An 18,496-nucleotide genomic window follows, 5' to 3' on the forward strand; every position below is an offset into this window, starting at 1 on the left:
AAGCCTGTCGCACTTCTCTGGGGCAATGATTAATAAATGACAAATGAAATGAACTGATATTGGACAGTGTTGCTGGAGTGAATGATGACAGGGAAAACCGGAGTATCCGGAGAAAAATCTGTCCCGCCTCATTTTTGTCCAGCACGAATGTCACATGGAGTGACCGGGATTTAAACCACGGAACCCAGCTGTGAGAGGCCGGCGCGCTGCTGCCTGAGCAACGGAGGCTCCTTGTAAGTACATTGCGAACAGTAAAATCAATTGGTCTCCCCTCCTTTTACACCCCACCGCCGTTAAGTTTATTTATCCCCCCTCCCCCGAAAAAAGAATGAAAAGATGGCGTGCTTCTTTATGTTTAAAGGAGATTCCAAACACCAATGTGGTCACGTCTATTACGTTCAGTTTTGAGATATAAGTATACCCATAAAAATAATTAACTTTTTTCACTTCCTTTCAAACTCCTCCCCCTCCCCCCTAAGTGAATTTTCCGGCAAAAAATACTTGTTTCTTTAATAGTAAAGGGTCTTCTAAATACCAAATATCACGACTCTAACTTCTTCAGTTTTAGATTTATGTGACCTCACGAAAGGAATTCAATTCCTTTTCACTCTCCCCCCCCCCCCCACACACCCCAAGATGGTTTCCCCCCAAAAACGCGTTTTCCTTTGTTTTAAAAGGAGATCCAAATACCAATTTTCACGTCTGTAACAATTTTAGTTTTTATTAGCTTATGTATTCTCATACAAATAAGTCAATTAATTTTTCTATCTTTAACCCCCCCCCCCTCATTGGATTTTCCGAGAATACGTGTTTCTTTACTTTTAAAGCAGATTCCAAATATCACATTTCACGTCTGTAACATCTCCATTTTTGAGATATCAGTAGCCTAATTAAAAGAAGTCAATACCATTTTCAGTCATTATTAACTACCCCCTCCACCCAAGTGGCATTTCCGAAAACAAAAAATACATGTTTCTTTATTTTTAAAGGAGATTCTAAGAACAAATTGTTACATCTATAAACTTTAGAAGTTTTGATATATAGATATACTCATTTTAAAAATTCACCCCCTTTTCACCCCCTATTAATTGGATATTCCAAAAACCAAAAAATACGTGTTTCTTTATTTTTAAAGGAGATCTCAAACGCCAATTTTCAGGTTTGCAATATCTTCATGTTCTGAAATATAAGTAGCCTCATTTAAGGCATTCAACCCCTTTTTCACCCTTTTCAACCTTTCCTATTGGGATTTTCCGAAAACAAAATAATACGTGTTTCCTTATTTTTAAAGGATATGCTAAAGACCAATTTTTACATCTATAAACTTTAAAAGTTTTGAGATATAGATACACTCATTTTAAAAATTCACCCCCCTTTTCACCCCTATTAATTGGATTTTCCGAAAACAAAAAGATACACGTTTCTTTATTTTTAAAGGAGCTCCCAGACACCAATTTTTAGGTCTGTAATATCTTCATTTTCTGAGATATAAGTATCCTCATTAAATTCACTCAAACAATTTTGCACCCCTTTTCACCCTGCCTATTGCGATTTTCGGAAACCAAAAAAAAATACGTGTTTCTTTATTTTCAATGAAGATTCTAAATACCAATTTTTACATCTGTAAACTTTCAAAGTTTTGAGATATAGATACACTAATTTTAAAATTCACCCCCCCATTTCACCCTCCCATTAATTGGATTTTCCAAAAATAAAAAAATACGTGTTTTTTTATTTTTAAAAGAGATCAAAAGTACCAATTTTCAGGTCTGTAATATGTTCAGTTTCTGAGATATAAGTACCGGTATCCTCATTAAAGGCATTCAACCAATATTTCACCCTTTTTCACCCCTCCCATTGGCATTTTCTCAAAATAAAAAAATACGTGTTTCCTTATTTTTAAAGGAGATTCTAAATACCAATTTTTACATCTGTAAACCTTTAAAGAGTTGAGATATAGATACACTCATTTTAAAATTTCACCCCCTTTTTCACCCCCTTAGAGACGGAATATCCAAAAATCCTCTCTTAGCGAGCACCTACATCTTATTATGAATGTATTCTCAAAATTTCATTTCTTTATGTCAAGTAGTTTTGGCTCGGCGATGATGAATCAGTCAGTCAGTCAGGACAAGTTACTTTATATATATACTAGCAAGATACCCGTGCTTCGCTACGGTATTATACTGAAATTTATAATTGAATGCTAATTGTTTTAGATATATAATCCGCCGAAATTCACGATCTGACTCGTTTTCTGCGAGAATCCGCCAAAATTCGCGATCTGACTCGTTTTCTAATAGATTACGGTATGTTTCCTCACATTTTTCAATCTTTCTTTCCAGCAATCGATTTCGTACTTCCCGGGCTAGGTCCAGATATTCCACCCCGTCAGTTGGGTCCCTAAATCTTTGCCATCTTTTCCTATAAGCGTTTTTAATATGGATCAAATCCTTCAGGAGATCCGGCGTGGTGTCGTCTTAGGTGCCTTGGCGGTACTGAACCAGCGGCCGGACTGCATTCTTAGTCATTACCCGTCCAGGACCATTTTCCAGGGGGGTCCGCACATTTGACAACGGTCCAGAACATTATTATTATTATTATTATTATTATTATTATTATTATTATTATTATTATTATTATTATTAAAAGATGTTCTGAACCCCACAGCAAGATGCAAGATCGCTACTTGGCGGTAAATTACATCTGCTGCCAGTGTCATTGTTACAATGTGACCAGCACCATCGTCGCGCGTAGGCAAGTGTGCGGGATTTCTGGCGATACCAATGACATACTTCCGTGCATTGTTGACCTTATTATAGAGGTGAACAATTTGACGGTCCATCTCATTCCTATCGTTTATTTCAAATGTGTTTAAATTTTTATTTACATGCCAGGAGGATCTACTGTAATCTAAGAACGTTCTCCGAAGGAAAAGATGGCTGTTGAAAACCAGCCCAGGAAAGATTAAAAATGATCGGTTTATGATCAGAATAAGTACATCGAAACTATATAGCCTGTTTCCAGTCATTCGACAGGGTCAGGAATGGAATGAATAAAGCCCCATCTAGCAGCGACAATAGGAATTGTGCCGGCTGCCGAAGCACACCTCTGAGGCAATGATCGTTGAATGACAAATGAAATGAAATATTGGACAGTGTTGCTGGAAGGAATGATGAGAGAGAAAATCGAAGTATCCGGAGAAAAACCTGTCCCGCCTCCGTTTTGTCCAGCACGAATGTCACATGGAGTGAGCGGGATTTGAACCACGGAACCCAGCTGCGAGAGGCCGGCGCGCTGCCGCCTGAGCAACGGAGGCTCCTTAAGTACATTATGAACAGTAAAATCAATTGATCTCACCTCCTTTTACACCCCACCGCCGTTAAGTTTATTTACACCCCCCCCCCAAAAAAATAGAAGACGTGTTTCTTTATGTTTAAAAGATATTCCAAACACCAATGTTCACATCTGTTACATTCAGTTTTGAGATATAAGTATCCCCATAAAAATAATTCACTTTATTTTCACTTCCTTTCACACTTCCCTCCCTCCCCCCCCCACCCCGTAAGTGAATTTTCCGGCAAAATATACTTGTTTCCTTAATAGTAAAGGATCTTCTAAATAGTAATTATCACGACTCTAACTTCTTCAGTTTTTGATTTATGTGTCTTCATGAAAGGAATTCAACTCCTTTTCACTCCCGCCCCCCAAACGCGTTTTTCTTTAGATTCAAATACCAATTTTCACGTCCGTAACAACTTTAGTTTCTATTAGATGTATGTATTCTCATACAATTAGTTCAATTAATTTTTCAATTCTTTCACCCCCCCACCCCCCTTCATTGGATTTTCCGAGAATACGTGTTTCTTTACTTTTAAAGCAGATTTCACGTCTGTAATATCTTCATTTTTGAGATATCAGTAGCCTAATTAAAAGAATTCAACACCATTTTCAGTCACTTTTACCCCCCCCCCTTCCACCCAAGTGGTATTTCCGAAAGCTGAAAATACACGTTTCTTTATTTTTAATAGAGATAAAAATACCATTTTTCACTTCTGTAACATGTTAAGTTTTTGAGATATACTGTAGAAATTCGCTTTTTAAAATTTCACCCCTTTTTATTTCCCCTTACGTGGAGTTTTCGAAAACAAATCACCTATCTTTCTTTACATTTACAGGAGATTCCAAATACCCACTTTTTACGTCTATAACATTTTACGTTTCTCAGATATTCTGTAGATATAGTCTTTCAAAAAATTCACCCCAGTTTGTCACTCCTGTTTAACCCCCATTAATTGGATTTTCCAAAAACAAAAAAATACGGGTTTCCTTATTTTTAAAGGAGCTCCCATATACAAATTTTCAGTTCCGTAATATTTTCAGTTTCTGAGATATATGTATCCTCATTAAAGGCATTCATCCCATTATTCACCCATTTACACCCCTCCTATTGGGATTTAAAGAAAGCAAAAAATACGTGTTCTTGTATTTTTAAAGAAGATTCTAAATACCATTTTTTTACATCTTTAAACTTTAAAAGTTTTGAGATATAGATAGACTCATTTTAAAAATTCACCCCCTTTTCACACCCCCATTAATTGGATTTTCCAAAAACAAAAAATATGTATTTCTTTATTTTTAAAGAAGATCCTAAACACCAATTTTCAGGTCTGTAATATCTTCAGTTTCTGAGATATAAGTATCCTCATGAAAGTCATTCAACCACGTTTTCACCCCTTTTCACCCCTCCTATTGGGATTTTCCGAAAACACAAAAATACGTGTTTCTTTGTTTTTAATGAAGATTCTAAGTACCAATTTTTACATCTGTAAACTTTAAGAGTTTTGAGATATAGATGCACCCATTTTAAAAATTCACCCCCTTTTCACCCTCCCATTAATTGGATTTTCCCCAAACAAAAAAATACGTGTTTCTTTATTTTTAAAAGAGATCAAAAGTACCAATTTTCATGTCTGTAATATCTTCAGTTTCTGAGATATAAGTACCGATATCCCGATTAAAGGCATTCAACCCCTTTTTCACCCTTTTGTGCCCCTCCTATTGGGATTGTCTCAAAACAAAAAAATACGTGTTTCCTTATTTTTAAAGAAGATTCTAAATACCAATTTTCACATCTGTAAACTTTTAAAGTTTTGAGATATAGACACACTCATTTTAAAATTTCACCCCCCTTTTCACCCCCTTAGCGACGGAATATCCAAAAATCCTCTCTTAGCGAGCACCTACATCTTAATATGAATATATCTCCAAAATTTCATTTCTTTATGTCCAGTAGTTTTGGCTCGGCGATGATGAATCAGTCAGTCAGTCAGGACAAGCTACTTTATATATATATAGATAGATGTATGCACGCGCCGCGGTATAGATATAGTATGATGTGCACGATTTCAACTGCCGCTGGGACTCTCACCAATCAGCCTAGAAACCCAGAAATCTATGGAATCAACATGCTGGACACTACATTTTTCATCCCTTCCGAACCCCATGCCGACGGAGGCTGAACTTGGCCTTAAACGGCATTCAGAAAGTCACACTTCATCTCAGCGACCCCGAAAACTATAGATTTTACACTAATATCGGTCGTTTTTTGATATTTTTACATGTCATCCTCTCCCCTAAGGGTGCTAGCGATGTCTTGCCCCCACAGCATTTTTTTTCACATAGTAAGTCATGTGTACCAAGTTTGCTTGAGAGCTATGCTGCAACATACACGCATACATCCATAATCTCGGCAATTTTGGGCATTTTATTTTTTCACCCATTTTCATCCCTCCAGGACCTTGGGGACTGAATTTGGACTTAAACGGCACCTGAAGTGTCACTATTCATCTCAGCTACCCCGAAAACTGTGGGTTCTACATTAATATGGGTCGTTTTTTATTCTTTTTTATATTTCACCCCCTTTCCTACTCCAACCCTAGGGCTGCTAGTGGTGTCTTGCCCGCACAGTATTTTTTTCATATAATTAAGTCATATGTGTACCAGTTTTGGTTGAGAGTTATGCTGGAACACACACATACATCTATGATCTCGGGCATTTGGACATACATTTTTTAAATCTCTTCTCAATCGTCATGCTGATGGAGGCTGAATTTGAACTTCAGAGTGTCACTATTCATTTTAGTAACCCAGAAAACTATGGATTCGACACTAATATTGGTCGTTTTCGATTATTTTTACATGTCACCCCCTCCACACCCCCGCCCCAAGGGATGCTTGGGTTTTTTTATCACTACAGTATTCTTTTGCAGATAGTGTCATATGTGTACCAAGTTCGGTAACAGGTATACTGGAACACACATTCATCCATAATCTCAGTCATTTTGAATATTCTTTTTCACCCCCTTCTCAACCTCACTTTTTTCACTTAAACGGAATCCGCAGTGTCACAGTCCATCTCAGCGACCTCGAAAACTATGGATTCGACACCAATATCGGTAGTTTCAATTACGGGTTTTACATTTCACCCCCTCTCCTAGGGTTGCTAGAGGGTGTTTTGCTCAGAGTCATTTTTCCAGATAGTAAGTCATACGTGTACTAAAATTGGTTGAGAGCTATGCTGGAACATACACACATTCATCCGTAATATTGGTTAGTTTGGTCATTTTATTTTTCACCCCTTCTCACTCCCATGCTGATGGGGATGAATTTGGACTCAGCGACCCCAAAAACTGTGGAATTACATTAATATTGGTCGTTTTCTATTATGTTTATGCTTCACCCCCTTTCCACTCCCGCCCAAAGGGATGTTTGGTGTGTCTTGTCCCACTACTTCCAGATAGTAAGTCATATGTGTACCAAGTTTGGTTGACAGCTATACTGGGACATACACTCATATATCCATAATCTCGGTCATTTTGGAATATTCACCCCTTCTTCCGCACACCCCTGTGCCGATAGGGGTGATCTCAGCGACCCCAAAAACGTTTGATTCGACATTATTTTCGATGATTATTATTATTATAAGCCACTCTCTCCCCACCTCCACCCTTAGGGGTGCTAAGGGTGACTTACCCCACAGTGCTTTTCTCTAGACAGTAAACCATATGTGTATCAATTATGAGTTTAAAATATTTAAACAGAATCTCTTGTAAATAGCGAAGGTGCCATTCACAATCATATTAGTGTAATAGTAGAATGCAAATGTTCATCCAGTAACCATAAGAGTACCTGGGCAGATTAAAATTGTCTATGAGTTTTGAAATTTTTTGGCACTACTCACAATCATTATGCTGCTAGGAGTGTGGAAATGTGGATCCAGTAGACGTATCTCAGCAGATTAATGCTAGCTATGAGTTTAAAATGTTGGCATTGCCTACACTCACGTATGTGCCTACTTCGAATGGTGGTAGACACACAAAATATAAGCTTAACCCAGGCGCTGAATTTAAGCACCATTTATTTCTGTTCGTACATTTGAGCACTTTCGACTCTATAAATCATATGATAAAATGAAGACACTAATGATGATTAATGTATGCATTCTTGTCGAACTCTTTTATTTCAATATGTAAGATCGTCTTCTTAACGAACATGATGCTAATTAACAGGTGCATTTTATGTCAAACTTCGTTGATTCATTTATTATTTATTAAATATATGTAAAAATATTATAATTAATTTTGTTCAGCAAATAAAATAATTCGGTGCAAATTCAGTCATATTATTTCGTTAAAAACCAGAGAACTAAGTAGTTATAAACATAATTTTGCAATACAATTACAACAACGTAGTGAGGTTGAAAAATATCCTCAGATATAAAGCTAGGGTATAAATGTTCGATGCCCCTGATTTTTAAGAATTTATTGAGAGTGGGCACATACTGAAAAATATTAAACATCACAACATTACATTTTAATGGGCTTATGAGTTTATGTAGAATAATAATAAAACTTTATTTCAATACTAACATTAGAGATATAGTAGAAAGAAAGAAAAATCGGAGTTTATAATTATTTAAGCATGTTCCATCAATTCAAAATAACAGAAATATTTTGAGGAGATAGTGTACGTGTATAAATTATATATATGTATACATTTTAAAATAATATGTTGAAAACTTTTCGAAATAAAAACGAAGGTTGTAATTTTTACGATTTATTTGCGTAAAATCTTTCAAATCCCTACAGAATGCAATATTTAATATCTGAACATGAATTATATTACTTACAATACATTATTTGTTTCATTTATTCATATTTATAACAACTCCACGTAGTTACATGATTAATCCCATTGAAATGTAATTTTGGTAGTTTTCATTTTTGCAGTATGTGCCACCACTCCAAAGAATCTCTTAAACATCTTTATATCTGAGATCTGACTCAACCGAGCAACGTTGTTATAAATATTCCAACGTTTCTCGAAAAATCATTCAAAAGTTATAAATTTGAATTTGGCTTCAGATATTATTAAAATAATTATTTTTGGGTAAAACGAATAATTCTTTATTTATAAATTTTAGTATAAATATGGAAGCATAGAAAACTCTTTCTTTCTTTTTTTTTTTTCGCAAACATCTCGCCTTTTGAAGTTGGGCGGTCGGGCGAAGGGATCTACTTTACTTGGAAACAATGTTTTTAGTTTCAAACAAAATTGAAATACTCAGACAGCATTTACACGCGAGGGAAATTTTAACCATATTACCCGGCTAGAACCTTACTGGTTTTCTACGCTATATAAATTACTATTGAATTGCGTGTAAATTAAGTAAAGGCGTAACATGTAGCTTTCCTACCTAACTTTGATTCGTAGTCAAGCTAATCTCAAGGTCTCATGTTTTACGTACGGAGAGCCTCTTAGGATGTCATACCACACAATTATCTTTAAAAATAAAATCATGGCTCTTAATGTGGTGATTGAGATTATTACTGTTCTAAGGGGAATTCCAACTAGAGAAACGTCCCTTCTTAACACTGATCAGAGGAAAAAGTGAAGGAGTTTCAGACCTTAGGTATTAACACAAAGAGGAGAAGGGCACTGAAAGACGAGAAATAGAAAAATTCCCTGGGCCTCACAAATCTGGTACCGTCGACATTAGAAGAGAACCAGAGTTGGCCAAGGGAGGTCGGAAATGAAAGCGAAACTATGGCTGGCACAACTAAATACGAGCAATGCAAGATTCAGCTAAGGGCTCCGTGATCAAAAACGTTCAACAAGCTGAGAGCACCTGGGGTGCCCTTAATGCATTTTGTAAAATCAACAATAAGTCATTTCCAAATTCTGCGTCTCCATTTTATAAAATGATATTTTTCTGTAGGCTTACTATGCAACTCACTTTTTTGGTCTAGTGATATCAATTCGTCAATAGATCCACTTTGTGTTATACAAATTTCTTGCATATAACTCTCATTACTTTTTTGTTTCAGGTGAAAGTATATAAAGAGAATCGAGATGGCAGTAGCCAGATACCTACTTCTTATTATTGCAGTCCTTTCGCCCGTGGCGTTAGAAGCCAAGAGCAAAGCCAAAAATGGTAAGTGAATACAATGTCTTACGATGTCCTGTTATTTCCTTTTTTCTGTTTAACATCACCCTAACAGAGGTAGGTTTTTTTTTTTTTTTGGTGAAGTTGGGTGAGGCAAGGGGTAGGATTAGGAAGATACTGGTCTCCTTCATTCAAGTAGGCCTACATATCCGACATTGGTATGAAAAGTGGAAACCATTGATAATCGTATTTCTTCCTGTCAGAGAGATAACAATTTTTAATAAATAATTATATTTGAAATACTTAGGGACCAGAAATCATTTCTCAAGATCTTTGTTTGGAGTGTGATACTGTATGGATGCGAAACCTGGACATTAGGGAAACAGGAAGACACAAAACTTGAGGCTGCATAAATGTGGCTATGGAGAAGAAATACAAAAACAAGTTGGATGGTTAAAAAAAACAAATTACCTTGTTTTAAAGAACGTAGAAGAGGATCGACGTTTATTAAATACGATAAAGAGGAGGAAAGCAAAGTTCCTTGGACACGCACTGAGACATGACTCTCCTCTCCAAACCATCATTGAAGGTAAAGTACTGGGAAAGAGACCCGGGGACGACCAAGGATGTCATATATCAGGAACTCCGTCGGTGAACTGGTATGTGGTTCATATAGCAACATGAAGAGGCTAACAGAAGATCGTCAGGTGTGGCTACAGCGAAAAGGCATTGCCTTTAGTAGATGATGATGTATACTTAGGAAGTATAATGGAGGAATAAAAAATTCTCACATTAGTGGCTTCAAGAAGGCATATGATTCGGCAGATCGAGAAGCACTACTCCCAATCCTAGAGATGTGTCTGGATAGGAAGACCAGAATGTTGATCGAACAGACTTAAAGTGACATAACATCCAAGGTCAGCTTCAAAGGGATATTATCGGAATTGGTTCAGACAGAGAGATGGAAATCCCCCTTCTTTTCAATTGTGCACGTTTAGAGAGTGGCGCCAAAAATGCAAGGAATAGGAGGTGTATGAATAGGTTACAAAAGCACAGGAAATGAAGTAGAGTGTCTAACCTTCGCGGATGATATTGGTGTTCTATCAGAATCAGTAGACGAGGTACGGAACCAGATTCCGCATCTCCAGGAACCAGCGAGTAAGGCAAGGTTACGAACCTCCTACGAGAAGACACAGTAGCCTACATGACCAACATCGTAACAGCACCCAGATGTAAGGCCATAGAGGGGAAAAGGATCCAGAAAGTGGAGAGAATTTAAAAAAAAAACCTTGGAGAATGGATAGAAAACAATTTGTCAGGAAAAGATGCACTGGTATCCAGAATCAACAAGATGAAACCTGGCCTACAAACTACACAAAATAATAATAATAATAATAATAATAATAATAATAATAATAATAATAATAATAATAATAAGAAGAAGAAGAAGAAGAAGAAGAAGAAGAAGAAGAAGAAGAACTCGATTAACATAAAACCAATCAATCAATCAATCACTACTGATCTGCATTTAGGGCAGTCGCTCAGGTGGCAGATTCCCTATCTGTTGTTTTCCTAGTCTTTTCTTAAATGAATACAAAGAAATCGGAAATTTATTGTATATCTGCCTTGGTAAGTTATTCCAATCCCTAACTCCCCTTCCTGTAAACGAATATTTGCCCTAATTTGTCCTCTTGAATTCCAACTTTATCCAACTGAGATATTACTTGACCGTGATTCGTCCGGTAGCCTTATACGCAGCTAAATGCTTGAACGAGACAAAATTAGGATTGATCAAGAAGCTATAACTAGTGGAGAGAAACATCCTGAGGAAGACATTAGGGCCTCAAAGAAAAGAAAGGAGAGGGCGCATAACTTAAGTCAATGGTAAGATCTCAGTTAGAGGATGCTTCCAGTGTATGGAAACTTTACCAGGATTACAGGATTCAAGAACTGAAAAAAATCCAAAGGAAAGCAGCATGATTTGTTCTGGGCGATTTCCGACAACAGAGTATTGTTACGAAAATGTTGCGAACTTTGGACTGCGGACACCTGGGAGCAAGGGAACAACTACTGTAGACAAAAATATTATGTGCACTCGAGTTTAGAGGTTGTTTATAAAATAACCAGTAGGCCCACTGAAAATACAATCATAATCATACAACATCATTTTCCTCGTTTCATTTCACATTAGGTCATGTAGGCTTCGAATTTATAATTTATGCTGTAATATTTTTTATCGCAAGTGGAACGCAAAAGGCGCCCATATTTAAGGGTGTTTCAACCACCCGTGAACTTTAAGACATCGTTTCTCCAAAACCCTCCATCTAATCGAATAAAAATTTTAACAAAATATACATTGGGATGTTTTAAATATAGTTTATAAATGTCAGATTTTTTTGGTACCAAGAAAAAGGTTGTTATCAATTTCCTAAGGTAACTTTTTCTCGGCTCAGGCTGGTTGAAAAATTGCGTTCTTGGTCGTATTTGTATTGTAATCTTTACGTATCCAGTAGTTGTGCTGTATGACTGGGAAATACGTACTGATTTCACTTTTTTATATCCGTGTGTGGTAGAACGACATGGGTCAAAATAACGCTACGCGAATATATAGTAGACTAAGCGGCATGTTCCGAACTGTACTATAAGTGGAGAGATGGCATGGAATGACATTAGTAGACGACTACGATTGAATGGAGTTTTTTAAAAGAATAAAATGTCATAATATGAATGGAATTCAAGAGGGCAAATTGGGGAAATATTCGTTTACAGGGGGATTGGAATAATTTACCAAGGGAGTAGTTCGATCAATTTCCAAGTTCTTTCATTTACGATTTTTTTTTTTTTTTTTTTTTTTTTGCTATCTGCTTTACGTCGCACCGACACAGATATGCCTTACGGTGACGACCGGATAGGAAAGGCCTAGGAATTAGAAGGAAGCGGTCGTGGCCTTAATTAAGGTACAGCTCCGGCATTTGCCTGGCGTGAAAATGGGAAACCACGGAAAACCATCTTCAGGGCTGCCGACAGTGGGACTCGAACCCACTATCTCCCGGTTACTGGATACTGGCCGCAATTAAGCGACTGCAGCTATCGAGCTCGGTGAATGAAAACGAAACAACTACTGTGCATACAACAAGGCAATGTTCCAGCCCATCGCTCCCGAATTGTGGCTGAAAGGTTCGATGAGCAGTCCACGAATGTGAAGATGCTTATCTGGCTCTGAGGAGCCCCGATCTCAATCCCACTAAGCATAAACTTTTCCTATTTTTTTCAACTTGCTTTACGTCGCACTGACACTGATAGGTCTTATGGCTACGATGGGTTAAGAAAGGGCTGGTAGTGCGAAGGAAGCGGCCGTAGGCTTAATTAAGGCACAGCCCCAGCATTTTCCCGGTGTGAAAATGGGAAACCACGGAAAAACCATCTCCAGGGCTGCCGACAGTGGGGTTCGCACCCACTGTATTCCGAATGCAAGCTTACAGCAACGTGACCCTAACTGTACGACCACCTCGCTATATTGGCTCCGAAGCAATTCGCTGTGCCGTATCGAATGTTTAAAACAGTCAGCAGTGTCACTTCGCCAAGCTCTACAATACAGCTCGAAAGGCCTACACCAGGCCTCTTCGGAGGCCACACGTCATTATCAATATTATTCTAATATTAGTGCTAGTGGCAGTTGTTGAATATGGTTATTGAAGATGACATTAAGATAGGATATTTAATATATATTTAATCCTGCTTACAGTATCCATACATATTTACAGAGTTTATTTATCTTGGGGTCTTTTTTGCCATCTCAATACTTCTGTGACTTGTTGTTGTTGTTTTATATAATATTGGAAATATTGGGGAAAGGATACAAACTGCTCGACTAAGTGGTATGTTCCAAGCTGTCAATCGAGAGATGGCGTGGAATGACATCAGTAGACGAATAAGTTTGAGTGGTGTCTTTAAAAGTAGGAAATATCACGATATGAAGATAAAGCTGGAATTCAAGAGGATAAATTTGGGCAAATATTCGTTTATAGGAAGGGGAGTTAGGGATTGGAATAACTTACCAAGGGAGATGTTCAATAAATTTCCAGTTTCTTTGCAATCATTTAAGAAAAGGCTACGAAAACAACAGATAGGGAAGCTGCCACCTGCGCGACTGCCCTAAATGCAGATCATAGTGATTGATTGATTGATTGATTGATTGATTGATTGATTGATTGATTGATTGATTGATTGATTGATTGATTGATTGATTGATTGATTGATTTCTAGAATAGTTTTTTTAGAAGCGTTCATATGAAGTACTGCCTTTAGATGACTGCCTTTTCGGATCTATGTTCATATTTGAAGATCTTTTACGGCAAAATGAATCTGTTCACATGCATATGCTGAACCAAACATATTATGACTGCAGCTTTTTCATGTCGTTGAGGAAATCAATCACATTGGTAGTAATAATAAAAATGAGCAATATCATTAGATATTCTTAACTTCTCTTCAAACAAGGTATCACACTGAATATTTAATTCTAATTGTAATTATGAGGGGGCACTTGTGCCATTTACAGAAAATGTGACTGAAGAGAGTCCTTTTCCTTCAATATTTGCTCAAATACGGTCTTCAAATTAATAAGAGACTGCAGGAATAATTGGAATCCATAGTTTATCACCTTGTTTTGCCCATATGCAGTATTATCAGGGAAGATATTCTACTGACGAGCCGTACAGAGTCCGTATCATGCACGAAGGTCTGTTTAGGGAGGTCAAGTCACGAATGCTACTTATGGAGCCGCCATATTGGGTCTGTAAGCGAGCGTACCAAAGACAAGTGAATTCGAATTTAGAGGATTTCGGTAACGTATATTGAAATAAAAACAAAATACCAACTGTTTTTCATAAAGAATTTAATTGGGCATCTACTGGTCATGTATATATAACTGTATAATACTTAAATAACATGAATAGATTCACAGCTATTTGAATAGGAAGGTAATTAAGAGCCTGAAATTCTTTCTTTTTTCTTTTTTGAGAAACAAGAATCAATAGAAAAGCTCATGTTCTTCTCTTTTACTTCCTTACAACTTGGTCTTACTGTGTTTCTTATTAATATCATCTGTCAAATACGTAATCTTATTGACAGAAACATAGAAATCTGTACAGTACCTGTGTCATATTATGGTTACTGGTACATGAAATACTGAACTTGAAGTACTGTATTTAAAGTACTAAACGACGGTTGTAATAAATTACCTTCAGCGTTTTCTTTATTAAGAAAGTAATTTCCGATACTAGTTTCTAAAAGGTTACCCCAGTATGCTGACAAACACTGAATGCCTCCTGAGTTGAGTGCATTAAATTATGGTAACTGTTGTTATCCATTCATGATGTATTTCTTTGGGTTCTAAGGCAAAAATATTCTGCACATGTGTAACAAGAGTGATGTTCTTAGCTACTCCTAACTAGTTTATTGATAACCTATGCAGCTATATAGTACAAAGAGGTGATGGTGATTATTGTTTTAAGAGGAAGTACAACTGGACAACCATCCTCTACAAATACTAATCAGAAGAAAACAAATGGAAGGGGACCAACACTTCGAGAAATGAAGGTATCGGCAAAAGAAAGATGAAGGCCACAAAGTGCGTGGAAATGAAAAACTTCCTAGGCCTCGAATGCGCTAATGCCGTCGCGGTCGGAAAAGAACAAGTGTTGACCAGGGGAGGTCGGATGGGCTAGAATAGTGAAAGCAATTGCAAGACTCAGCTGAGGGCCTCGTAGTCATAACCCAAAATAAATTTCCCTCGTGGGTGGGGGCAATAGAACAACACCCACGGTCTCCCCTGCCTGTCATAAGAGGCGACTGAAAGGGGCGTCAGGCACTCCCAACTAGGGAGCGTGGGTTGGCGACCACGGGGCTCTTAGCTGAGTCCTAATATTCATGCACATAATAATAATAATAATAATAATAATAATAATAATCATAATTGTTAAGAAAATTAAAGCCATTGGTAGACACGATTCCATAAGAAATAGAAATTTAGTCACTATTAAGTTGGGTTTAACCTAGGTTAGGCTATTTTAGGATTACATTAGGATATTATGTTAGGCTACGGTACATTAAATTACAGTAGTTGGTTAGTGCGAGGGAAGCGAGTGTTGTGATCTTTAAGTATTTGTCCAGCCATATAATGTACTCTATAGAGCATTTAAGATGAATAACATTTAGCTGTAAATAATAACTACAGTACAGTATAAGACTGCTGTTATTAATAAAATTGTTGTAATGATGGCCAGCTAGACAAAAATTGTTGGTTTGAAGTGATAGGCCCATTGTTTGTTGTGATTATAATTCGTAAGTGAACAGGAACAAGCATTCCAAATATCTGTGAAACATTTCTACGTTGCACGTAGGGTTAGAATGATACTGTCTGTAGTTTACCTGAAAAGGAATGGAATGAAATGGCGTTTGGCTTTTAGTGCCAGGAGCGTCTGAGGACAAGTTCGGCTCGCCAGGTGCAGGTCTTTTGATCTGATTCCCGTAGGCAACCTGCGCGTCGTGATGAGGATAAAATGAAGATGAAAACGACACATACACCCAGCCCCCGTGCCAGCAAAATTGATCAATTATGGTTAAAATTCCTAAACCTGCCGGGAATCGAACCTAGGACCCCTGTGAGCAAAGGCATGCACACTAACCATTTAACCATGGAGCCGGACACATGAAAAGGAAATTTTCATAAACATCAATACTACTATTACACATTTCCTGTTACTTTTCTTGCTTGTTTTGAAAGACAATTCTCTCTCTTTGGGAGGTTTCCTATTATATGTCAAAGACTTAGGTGGATTAGGGACGTTGAAAATTGTTGGGATGGATTCCACTTGAGTAGTTTTCGTCCATCTGCCCTCTTTAGTTCAAATTGCGATTCTTCAAAATGATGCTAGAAGAAAATACATAATACGACCTATAAATATAACACATCGTTCATATAAACATACTATTATTCAGGAATAATACGAATGTATAACTTCACTAACCTCGTACAAGAAGTAATTATCTGTAGGTTGCCATTTGTCACTCCTACAGTTTTGTACCCACTGAGCTCTCCTTTGCTTATCTCTCGGGAAGGGAAACACTCTAATTCCGTCAGTTGTCTTATTTTGACAATTTGGAGCGGCGCAGTATCCTGTTTTACTTCAAAATACAAGTAATAACTCACGTCATTACATCAGGCACGCCCACATAACGATATTTGAGACCCAATATGGCCGCCACCGCAAAGGACTGCGGTAGCGTGACCAGACCTCCCTAGACAGACCTTGCGATCGCCGTGACATCTTGCGGAAAACGTCTTTGTCTTCTGCTGTGTAATGGCGGAAAGGACAGTGTTTTAGAACAGCTGTTTTCTAGCCGTGTACTTTTAAAACTCTTCTTGGGAAAGACGTGTAATCACATATTTGGATGCTTTATACAACAAAATTGGTCTAAATTATGTACGGTAATCAAATTGTATAAAAATCATGTTCGGAACACATGATTGTACAAAATATATTGTTTATACGATCTTTTTAATTAGTGCACATATTTTGTGTAAAGGGAGGAGATTAGATAAATGGGATATAACTAATGTTACTTTCTTTGTACCAATAGAGTATGTAATAACATTAACTGAAATCGGCATACTGTACAGAAAAACGTGCATTACCGGTATTTAATAATATTCATTAAAATTAGAACACTGTACAGAAACACGTCCATGTAAGCTAGATGCACAGTATTTAATACCATTCATTGAAAGAAAGAAAGGAAAAATGATGTGTGGCCTCTGGAGAGGCCTGGTGCAGGTCTTTCAATTTGACGCCTGATAGGCGGCGACCTGTGCGTCTGTGAGAATGGAGCCCTACCTATCATGAATTCTAATGCTCAAGACAGCACACACAACCAGGCCCCGAACCATTGGAATTAACCAATTAAGGTTATGTCTAAAATCCCCAAGCTGGCCGGAAATTGAACCGTGGACTCCTTGCACCAGAGGCCAGCACGCTAACCATTTAGAGAACACTGCACAGAAACACGTCAATTTTAAGCTAATGTACACTGTTTAATAACTTCCATTGAAATTATCACACTGTGCAGAAAAATACCCCCTGCGGATGCGGGTGGTATAATAACACCCCCCTAGTGTCTCCTGCCTGTCGTAAGATGCCACTAAAAGGGGCGCCAGTGGCTCTTAACTTGGGTGAGTGGGTTGGCGATCACGGGCCCATTAGCCGACTCCTGGGATTGCTTCCACTCACTTGTGATGGACTACATTGACAATTTCGTGTACAGTCGGGTGATTGCAATATTGTGTTCATTTCAATGAGTGTTATTCAATACTGTACATATGACCTACATTGACGTTTTTCAGTACAATGTACCTAATGATTTAAATTAATGTTCATCAATACTGCACATATAGACTTCATGGGCATTTCTCTGCACAGTTGGTAGTTGTGATTATTTACGAGGAAGTACAACCGGGCAACTATCCTTTATTATTACTAATCAGAGGGAAAGATTGGAGGGGGACCGACACTTCGAAAAATGAGGAGATCGGCCAAAGTAAGGCAAAGGCCGCGAAGGGCGTGAAAATGAAAAACTCCCTAGTCCTCCATACGTAATACCGTCGGGGTCTGAAAAGAACAAGAGGTGACCAAGGGAGGGCGAATAGGACAGATGAAATTGAGGAGCCTGACGCAGGTAAGTAATGTCAGGACTCAGCTAAGGGCCCCATGTTCACAAACCCACACTGCAAAGTCAAGATTCACTGGCGCCCCTTTTAGTGGCCTCTTACGACAGGCAGGAGACACTGTGTGTGTTATTCTACTACTCCCGCCCACAGGGGGCCTTTTTCTGCACAGTGTGATAATTCGAATGAATGTTATTGAACACTGTACATCCAGCTTAAATTGACGTGTTTCAGGGCAGTGTGCTGTCCGGCTCCATGGCTAAATGGTTAGCGTGCTGGCCTTTGGTCCAAGGGTTGCCGGGTTCAATTTCCCGCCGGGTTGG

At 37.9% G+C, this 18,496-nt stretch overlaps 1 protein-coding gene across 1 annotated transcript in view; it reads left to right on the forward strand.

Moving 5' to 3' along the window:
• Nucleotides 1-18,496, forward strand: part of LOC136874856 (protein takeout) — a 177,689-nt gene that overhangs the window by 36,168 nt on the left and 123,025 nt on the right. The window contains exon 2 of the mRNA XM_067148538.2: nt 9,390-9,496. Within this exon, the coding sequence (XP_067004639.2) occupies nt 9,415-9,496 (82 nt within the window). The 5' untranslated portion in view covers nt 9,390-9,414. The remainder of the gene's footprint in view (nt 1-9,389; nt 9,497-18,496) is intronic.

Source organism: Anabrus simplex, chromosome 5 (genome assembly GCF_040414725.1).
Source record: "Anabrus simplex isolate iqAnaSimp1 chromosome 5, ASM4041472v1, whole genome shotgun sequence".
NCBI classification, from domain to species: domain Eukaryota; kingdom Metazoa; phylum Arthropoda; class Insecta; order Orthoptera; family Tettigoniidae; genus Anabrus; species Anabrus simplex.